The sequence below is a fragment of the Platalea leucorodia genome (assembly GCF_965183815.1).
Source record: "Platalea leucorodia genome assembly, chromosome: W".
In the NCBI taxonomy this organism is placed as follows: domain Eukaryota; kingdom Metazoa; phylum Chordata; class Aves; order Pelecaniformes; family Threskiornithidae; genus Platalea; species Platalea leucorodia.
This window is the reverse complement of record NC_138859.1, coordinates 3,936,538-3,946,140: the sequence shown is the minus strand read 5'-3', so window position 1 is coordinate 3,946,140 and position 9,603 is coordinate 3,936,538. Positions and strand designations below refer to the sequence as shown.

General features: G+C 49.9%; 1 protein-coding gene across 1 annotated transcript; it reads right to left on the bottom strand.

The window, feature by feature from the left end:
* Positions 1-2,108: 2,108 nt before the first annotated feature.
* On the bottom strand, positions 2,109-6,204 carry LOC309601657 (neurofilament medium polypeptide-like; the record flags this gene model as incomplete). The annotated part of the gene is made up of 3 exons (XM_082334815.1): positions 2,109-3,501; positions 4,780-4,904; positions 5,143-6,204. The coding sequence occupies 3 exons, from the start codon at positions 6,202-6,204 to the stop codon at positions 2,109-2,111; spliced, it is 2,580 nt and encodes an 859-aa protein (XP_082190941.1).
* Between the last annotated feature and the right edge of the window lie 3,399 nt (positions 6,205-9,603).

Here is a 9,603-nt window from a genome sequence, read left to right as displayed (position 1 = left end):
GCAAGCTGTTGAGCACAGATTTCCATTATTGGTATCAGCAGGAGAAACATTCATTACTTTGCTAAACAAAGACGTCCCGATTTATTTGAAAGGCTTATCTGCTGCAGACTTTTTACAATTTCTCCTGTGAAGAACTTGTAGAACCCTTTCAATTAAAAACTACTTGATCTTCAATTATCAATAGGGTAAAGAATTGGAAGGCATATGCAAATCACAGATTTTGATCAGACCCTCAATTAGTCAACAGATTTCAGGACAGTCCATGTACTGAAACCAGGCTTAAAAATTATTTGCATTTCTTTGCTAGTTATGGGAGGTAAGGCAGTAGCAGTGTTCTTCATTTTCCTTTTGAAACGTGATAAAAATAATAAACACAATATTAACCCATAAGATGACATATCAGTCCCCCAAACTGGAGTTGGGGCCCTCCTCTTTTTCCCTTTGTTTCGTCTCCATTTATTTTCCATGTAGTGGGATTTTAGAGGGCATTTAATTGGCTTTCTTCTTAAGAAAGCCAACCTGGAAGTGGCAGTAGACATAGGCCAACGCTTAGGAGGCCTTTCTGTTGGAAATTTAAAAATGCTTTAATTTGGTTTTATCTGTCAGTCATACCAGGCTTACCTGAGCCCTACCCAGCCTCAGTTCAGACTCTGGAAGGGTCTCATTTCTACAGCTATTTTCAAATGGACAAATATGTAAAAAAAATGAGTTAGGAATATTATTGATACATGATGCCCAGTATCACCTCTGGGACAGTTTCCTTTTTCTAGGAATTTCTTTGCTCTCAATTTTCATATTTTGTGTTTAGAGGCAGATTGCACCTGTTGATCATTTGAGACAGAGAATTGATAAGGATGTTCCCATATAGTTAAGGCAGGAAGGGGAAAAAATAATCAGAAGCTACCCCATTTTGATGAACACATGGTATCACAGCTGAGATGATTACTTAATGGGTCTTTGCACACTTAAGTGACAAAGTAGCATCACAGAAGATACCACAACCAGTTGTGGCTCACAGACAGGCCATCTTCACAGGGGAAAAAAAAAAAAAAAATCAAGGAATGATCTAGAAATTGCCACATCTTTAAGGCTCTCTTTACACAGTGAGCCCAGCGTGCAGGGAGGAAAATTTTACTTGCAACAGAGTTTAACACTTTCACACTTGGTACAAGCAGGATCACTCAGATAAGCCATGTTAGCAGCACATGGCTTAGAGACCCTCCCATTGCTAGCAAAAGCAATTGCAACCCCTCTAAGCACCTATAAGACCAGGCAGCAGAAGTCAAAAGATTCCTCTTTACTCCAGAAAGCATGGGATATGGCTCTTAAGTATTTACTTAAGCCATCTCAAGTACTTGTGTTATGTTACAGGAAATTTGTTCATCATATCCAATTCAAACTTGTTTTCTAAATCAGGACGCTAAGGAAAAAGTCAAGCAACTTCTTAACCCATGCAACCGTGTTCCTGTTCAGGACAGGGCATCAAACATCAGGGAAGGATGCGAGTTGGAAAAAGAGTCACCAGACAAGCCATGTTTTCAGTATTGACCTTTATTGAGCAAGAACTGCTGTGACTGTTTTACATCAAACAACAAAAGGTTGCGTACTGTGCATGTCAACTAGGTTCTCCCATGAGCAAAAGTCCACCCTAATTGCACCAGTGAGGTAAACATAATTATTTATAAGTAGCTTTTTTTTAAGGCTAGGAGAGTTCTGGTTCTCATGAATATTCTATTACTGTTTTCTGTTTGTTTTTGGCTCAGTTGGTTCTTTGCATAATACATCTTAAGTCATCCCTCAGATATGTCCCTCCAACAGCTCAGGAAATTCAAAAGCTTCCTTTGCACATTTCGTCTCATGCACTATTATTAGTATTATTTTTTTAGATCCCCAAGCTCTGTGGAGGGAGCACATCTTGAGCCTGCATGCATTCCCCCCCCCTCCCCTATATTGCACAAAAAAGTAAAATACTGTGTGTCTGGAGCCTCCATGAGAGAACCCGTTCTGCTTTGAAGCCGTCACTCACATGCATTTTGCAGCTGTCATATGGCTTAACCTTTTGCACCGACCCAAGCTCTTTAATTTTTTTAATTTAGCTATGATTTATTTTATTCGGTCTCTTTAATCTCTTTTACTATGGCATGTGAAGTAACTTTCTCCACTTTCTTGGTGGACACTAATTTCTCCTCAAAGCTTTCTTCATGTTCCTCTACCTTCTGAGTGACTGTCACCGACTTTGTGATATATGTGGTTGTACTGTCCCCACCTTCACCAGTGATTTTCTCTGCTTTTTTGGTTACTACAATTTTCTCACCCTTATCATCAACTGGGCTCACATCTAGGCCATTGGTGACAACTCCCTTGTCTTCCTCCTCAACCTCCTTCTCTTTGGATTCCTCCTTTTTCTCCTCCACCTCACCATTCACTGCAATGTCTTCTTTCCTGGACTCCTTCTCTACCTCTGCACTAATTTTTGTTACCTTTGTGACAGTGATGGTCTCCTCCACCACAGCCTTTTCATCTTTGACCGGGGAGGCCGGCTTCTCTGGAGAACGGGGCTTCTCTGGAGTCGCTGGCTTTTCTGGAGAGCGAGGCTTTTCTGGGGTTGCTGGCTTTTCCGGAGAGCGGGGCTTCTCTGGGCTCGCCGGCTTCTCCGGGCTCGCCGGCTTCTCCGGGCTCACTGCTTTCTCTGGGGTTGCAGGCTTCTCCGGCGTCGCAGGCTTCTCCGGCGTCGCAGGCTTCTCTGGGGAGGTTACCTTTGGTGTCGCTGGCTTCTCTGGAGATGCTGCTTTCTCTGGAGATGCTGCTTTCTCTTCCTCCTTGGCTGGTTTCTCACCACCTTTCTCCACCTTCTGTTCTTTTCCTGCTTCTGCGGGTGTTTCTTTCTGGGCAGCCTTGGCCGGCTCCGTTACAGGGGATTTAGGGGGGGATTTAGGGGGTGACTTTGAGGGAGGTGTTTTGACCTTCTCTACCTTTGCTGCTACCTCTTCAGCTTTGCCCTTGGCCTCAGCTTCTTCCCCCTCTTCCTCAGCCTCCTCCCCTTCTTCCTTTTCCTCTATTTCCTCTTTTTCAGAGCCTCCTTCTTCCGCTGCGTCAGATTTTGCAGCTTCTTCTTCCTCCTCTGCTTCCTCTTCCTCCTTCTCTTCTTCCTCAGGTGCAGCGGCTTGTTCTGCAGCAGCCTTCTCAGAAACAACTTCTTCCTCTGCAGCTGCTTCTTCTGCTTTTTCTTCCTCCTGTTCTTCTTGCTGGGCCTTGGCTGCCATTTCTTCTGCAATAGCTGCTAGGGCATCTTCCATTTCAGACTTTTCATCCTCTACCTTTGTCTCTTCAATGATTTCTTCTACAAACTTGTGCTGGACCTTCAGCTTTGGTGGTTCAATTTTTGTTTTCTGAATTTTAGTGGATGCTATTGTGACAGATGGTTGTCTGTGTGTGAAGATGGGTCCAGTAATGCTTCCAGAGAAGGCACTGAATCTTGTCTCTTCGCCCTCCAGTAGCTTCCTAAGGGAATCAGAAGGGGGGGGGAGGGAGGGGGGAAATATGAGCATAGAAACCCAGCATAAGGGACAGCTATTACGATATTCCCCTGTCAGCAGGATGAAACCAGTTTGTATGTGGAATATGCTAGAGCTGATCAGCATAATCCATTGCTTACTGCCCCAGTTCAGCTTTCCTTGAATCAGCTCTTTTGCAAAATTCATATTCAGCAAACAGCTTTTAGCTTGGTTTGCGTGTGGTAAGCGTAACACCTTCGGCTGATCAGCTGAAATCCATCCTTAATGCCAAAAACTTCATTATGGCATAAGTCAGGACCGAGTACGGCAAAATCATTAACTTCATAGGATGCGTTATAACTTAGGCAAACTGAGAATTTGACACGGCCAACAGACCCAAATCAAATATTGTGGCTGAGACGTTCAAAGCCAATTAGAGCATGTGTCCTAGTTCAACAGTCTGGGCATCCACCTTTCTTGTGTGGCTATGAGAACTGAAGAGACTTTTGTTCAGCTAACTTTGGCAGCAGCTATAGAGCCTAGGGTATCTGTGTGTTTCTCTGAACAGCCTCAGGAATTTAAGCAGATCTGGAGATGGCTTTTTTGTTTTTTACTTTTCTTATATTCAAATGCATGTTTTTGATCTAAGCCTGTGACCCAGAAAAATCGGCAGTTCTCCGATGAGAGTTCTAAAGCGATGTGAAGGAGACTAAAAAAACCTGCCAGGTGATGGCAATAGCAAGCAATGTTCCTGCTCCAGATAAGAGTGGGTGCCTTTAAAGGAAAGTTGAGCAAGAAAAGCAAAAGTGTTTGTGACAAGCAGATTAGCACTCCCTGCTTGAAACCATGATCAAGCAACTGCACTGTCTCTCTCAAGCGATAAAAGGGAATTCAACTGACAAGCACCGCTTGCTTGGCATATGCAAAGCCAAGAGGAATTAAAAATAAGCTTGTCTTTTGCTGCATCTTCTGCTTTTGTAAACAAGGGCAGAATGCGGCACCAGGGTGCCGCTGCACTGAGTCACGCTGTCCTGTGCCCACCGAGCTCCCTGGCAGCTTCGCCACTCATTACCGGAGCGCCGCTCCCTAACGAGCTCTGGGGTCTCACTGCAGACTCTCCATGGGCTGTGCAGATTTTGAAACGGGTGTGATAATTTAGTCAAGCTCTAATTTTACTTGTGTTTGCTGCAGGCAGCTATTTCTTATCTGTGGTAAAGCTTCCCAAGCCAGCAGCATCTGCAGTGCTATTAATATTCCAGACATGTCCGCAATGATCCTACTGTACCTGTATGCAGCAATTTCAATATCCAGGGCCATCTTGACATTGAGGAGGTCCTGGTATTCCCTCAAGTGACGGGCCATTTCCCACTTTGTTCCTCTAAGCTCGTTCTCCAGCTGATGAATCGTGTCCTGCAACGGAGACGCAGAAAACTGTGACACAGACACAGGCTTCACCCAGAGACAGAGCGGAAAAAGTTCTCCAAAGGGACTTTCAGAAACTCTCCCCGCCACCCCGGGAGGCAGCGCCAGGGCCAGAGCAGGACCCGCCCGGCTCCCACCGCCCTCCCCACCGCCGCCCCCCAGCTCCCCGCGGCGCGGGCACCGCCGCCCCCCGGGCCGGGCCCAGCCCGGGCCCCCGCCCCGCTACCTGGTAGGTGGTGAGGTCGTTGTTGTGGCGTTCCTCGATGTCGCTGAGCTGCCGCTCCAGCGACTCCTTGGTGCCGCGCACCGACTCCAGCTCGATGCTCTTGGACTGCAGCTGCCGGCGGTACTCGGCGATCTCCTCCTTGGCGGAGCGGATGGCCTCCTTGTTCTGCTCGGCCGCCTCCGTCAGCTTGGCGTAGCGGCACTTGAACCACTCCTCGGCCTGGTGCATGTTGTGGTCGGACTGGCACTCCAGCTGGGCGCGGATCTCCTTCAGCGCCGTGGTCAGGTCGGTCTTCAGGTAGTCCTTCCTCTCCACGGTGGCGTGGGACGCCTGGAGCTGCGCCAGCAGCTCGGCCACCTCCTCCTCGTGGTTGCCCCGCAGGAAAGCCACCTCGTCCTGCAGCGACTGCACCTTCTTATCCAGCTCCGCCCGCATCAGCGAGGCCTCCTCCATCTCCTTGCGCAGGGCGCGGATGGTGGCCTCCGTCTCGTCGCGCAGCCGCGCCTCATCCTCGAAGCGCTCCCGCAGGCGCTGGATGTCCTCCTCGATGTGCTCCGAATCCAGCTGGATCTGCGCCTTCTCGTGGCTCACCTGCTCCAGGGCTCCGCGCAGCTCCCGCAGCTCCTGCTCGTAGGCGTCGCTCAGCTGCGCCCGCCCGGCGTGCTTCTGCCGCAGCGCCGCCAGCTCCGCCTCGATCTCCTTGTTCTGCTGCTCCAGGTAGTGCACCTTCTCGATGTAACCGGCGAAGCGATCGTTCAGCCCCTGCAGCTGCTCCTTCTCGTTGGAGCGGCTCAGCTTCAGCTCCGCCGCCCCGTTCAGCAGCGAGGACTGGCTGACGTCCAGGCTCTCGGCGGAGCTCAGCACGGTGGAGCCGTAGGCGGCCCGCGGCACCCCCAGGTTGGGGCGCTTGTAGGAGGAGGAGACGGTGCTGCCCGAGCCCCGCGACCACGACTGCGAGCGAAAGCCGCTGGACGGGGAGGCGCTGGCGCGGCTGTAGGTGGCCCGGGTCTCGGTCACCCGGCGGTACGAGGGGTTGCCCAAGGGCTCCATGGTGTAGCTCATGGTGGGGCACTCGGGGGTGGCGGACGGCAGCGCGGCGATGCTCCGGCCGCCGCCGCCCCTTATATAGCCCCGCCGGGCGGCAGCGGGGCGGCCCCGCACACGTGTGCGGGGGGCGGCCCCCCCCCGGCCCGGCCCCGGCCCCGCCCCCGCCGCTCCGCCCCCCGCCTCCCCCGCCCCTGCCCCGGCTCCCCCTTCCCTTCCCTCTGCTGCTCCCCCTGCCCGGCCCCCAGCCCCCGGTGCCCCCCCGGGTGCCCCTTCCTTCCCCCTTCCTTCCTTCCCCGTTGCCCCTTCCCCTTGCTTCCCCCGCTCCCTTCCCCCCTTCCCACTGCTCCTCCTTCCCCCTTTCCCATCCCCTTCCCCCTTGCCCCGCTCCCCCCATTCCCTTCTCTCTCCCCCCTGCTCCCCCTTTCCCCTGCTCCTTCCCTCTTGCCTGCTCCCTTCTCCCCCCTTCCCTAGGCCATCACCCTCTTCCTTTTCTTCCTTTGCTTTTTCCTTTTTTCCCTTGTCCTTCTTTTCTTTATTTTCTTTTCATCCTTTTCTTCCTCATATTTGCTTATATATTTTCTTTCTTTCTCCCTTTCTCTTTCTTTCTCTTATTTTCTTTCTTTCTTTATTTTCACTTATTTCCTTTCTTTCTTTCCTTTCACTTATTTCCTTCCTTTCTTTCCTTTCTCTTATTTCCTTCCTTTCTCTTATTTCCTTCCTCTCTTTTATTTCCTTCCTTTCTTTTCTTTCTTTTCTTTCTTTTCTTTCTCTTATGTCCTTTCTTTCCTTTCTCTTATTTCCTTCCTTTCTTTACTTTCTTTTCTTTCTTTTCTTTCTCTTATTTCCTTGCTCTCTTTTCCCTCTTTTCTCCCCCGCCCCCGCCCCCGCAGCGGCCATGGCGGAGCGCAGCGCGGTGCCGGCCCCGGGCCGCTGCCGGGGGCGGCGGAGCAGCGCCCGGCGGAGCCCGCAGGGTAGGGCCCGGGGCCGGGGCCGGGGCCGGGGCCGGGGCCGGGGCCGGGGTGGCGGCACCGGCGGCTGCAGCACCGCGGGCAGCTCCGGCGGGGAGCGGGGCGCGGCGGGGGCCGCCCCGCAGTCCCGGGGCGAGCGGGGGGGGCAGAGGGGTCCCACGATGCGGCCCCCCGCCCCGCGTCCCCCCTTCCCCAGCGGGGTCTGACCCGTGGAGGTCAGGAGCGCGGGGAGGCTGGGGGTCCCCGGGCCGCTGTGCGGCAGGGAGGGCTCCCGCAAAGGCTTCGCCCCCGCTCGGGGCGGGGGCCGGGCGCGGAAGGGGGATCTGCAGCGGCAGCCTGGATGCGGCCGTTGCGGTGCTAGAGCAGCCGGGCGGTAAACAAGAGTTTGAAGGACCCCCCCGGCATCCAAAATCCTTGATCCTGATTCTTCCTCCCCTCCCTTTCCTCCTCTCTTTTCCTCCCACCCTCACATTTTAATCTAACGCTTGGTGCATTGCTTAGAAATAAATTCTTCTTTGAAACCTTGTTAAAAATTCTGTTTACATGGTACGGTATGCTTTGCACGGGTTGCATTACAGTGACTAGCTAACATCCAGACTTTGAACTCCTCTTGGATGGCTTACAGCTCCAGAGGCAAGAGATTAGTAAGCTGCAAAGAAGCAAAAACCTGCTGGTGCTAGAAAAAGCCCTGCTACAGCTCCCATTGCAAAGCGGAGGAATGCTGAGGGGGGAGACTTTAACTCCTCATTCAGAAAGGTGCTGAAAATGGGTGGCTGCCTGTGCCCAGCAGGCTGCGAATTTTTAAGTGCGTGGTCTTGTTGAGGGGCAAAATCCTCAAACCTCGCCTTCTTGCCTGTAACCTGGGCCAGACACGGTTCCTGGGTTTGGTGCTGCCCTGTCTTCGCGGTGGAGAGTTGGGGAAGTCTGGGGACAGGGTTAAACTTTGCAAAGCACATGGAGCATCGTACCTCTGCTGGCTCATTAATATGATGCTGTCATAGGACTGCAGCACTGCAGTCAGCGGAGAAGTCAGAATTATCCAAGGTATCTGCTGAACTGTATTTGCAAACATAGGCAGCTAGATCCACTGGTTAACCTCTCTGGAGTTTTATATGATAAACACAGAGAAAAGGTTTTATTATAATTGAAGCAGTCACGGATTCTAAATCTTGTTCCATTAATTTTGCTAAAAGTTTTCTCCATAGGCAAAAAGCATCCTCCTGGATTTAACTGGAAGTCAATACAAAATTACCGTCTATTCTGGCATTGCATTTGGTTTCCTTTTAGAGAAAAAGATACGTTAGGATCTGGTCTGTTACTGCTTTTTTCCCTGTGAAGTAGAGACTGGGAGGGGGGAACAGATCATGCGTTTATACATATGGAACACTGACTGGAAAAGAAAACATATGGTTAACAGAGGTGCTTAGGAGTTTTTATTATCCTTTTAATCTTCTGAAAACGAGGGAACGGTGTTGAACAGCAAGTAAGGAGGGGCACGGTGAACTTTGTCATAGAACTCCCTCTCATTAAATACCTTGATGCGTGGATTGTTTTAAATCCATTTACCCAGTATGCAAAATAAACCGTTACTTTATAATCAAGCAGTGATAGCATTTGACTTATTTCTTTAATAGTGCAATTCAAGCAATACAAACTTGTATAGAATGCAATAATTTTTATAATATATGTTGATGACCTTAAAAACCAGAATATTTAGATGGGAAAAAGTTTGCATTCGCAGAGGCGTTTGCGAGCGGGTACAGAAATCCTTCTGAAATAAAAGACGTTGTTGCCATTTAAACCACATTCTTGCAATGTGCGTTTCTGAGCTGTGAGCAGATGCAGGGGGCCGGTACTCCTGCTCCCTTCTCCTGAAGGTGATCTGAAGGTTAGAATGAGTCAGGGAAATCAGGCTAAAACGTTGCCTTATTCCCGATGAGCAACTAATCCCTTTTTCCTTTCTCTCAATATCTATTCTGGCGATTTTGAAATGCAGACGAATATTTCTGCTTATAGAGAACTTTTTGCCTCGAAGTTTAACAACCAAGCATTGCTACTTTGGGAGCAAACAGCAAGCTGAGGTCTCAGGCTTTGAAGCAGAAGGGAAGGAACAGGCACTCCCACGGAGTCGAAAAGCAGCGGCGTTGATTTTAATCCTGATTATTACACTATTGACAAACCTGCATTAAAGAAATACTACAGGAGGATGAGACTGAGTCCTGCAGCTTCCTTAAAAAAAAAAAAAAAAAAAAAAAAAAAAAAAAGAAAGAAAATACAGAAGGTGGAGTTGCACAACAGCCTGGCTGCTTCCAGATAAAGGAGTTTAAAATATATCCAATGATAATGAGTGAACTTGAGTATCTTTTAAAAAATTATAGAATCAGATGAGTAGAAGAAAAGGGGGCTTGGGGTGGGTTTTTTAGTGTTATATAGGGAGAGCAGAATG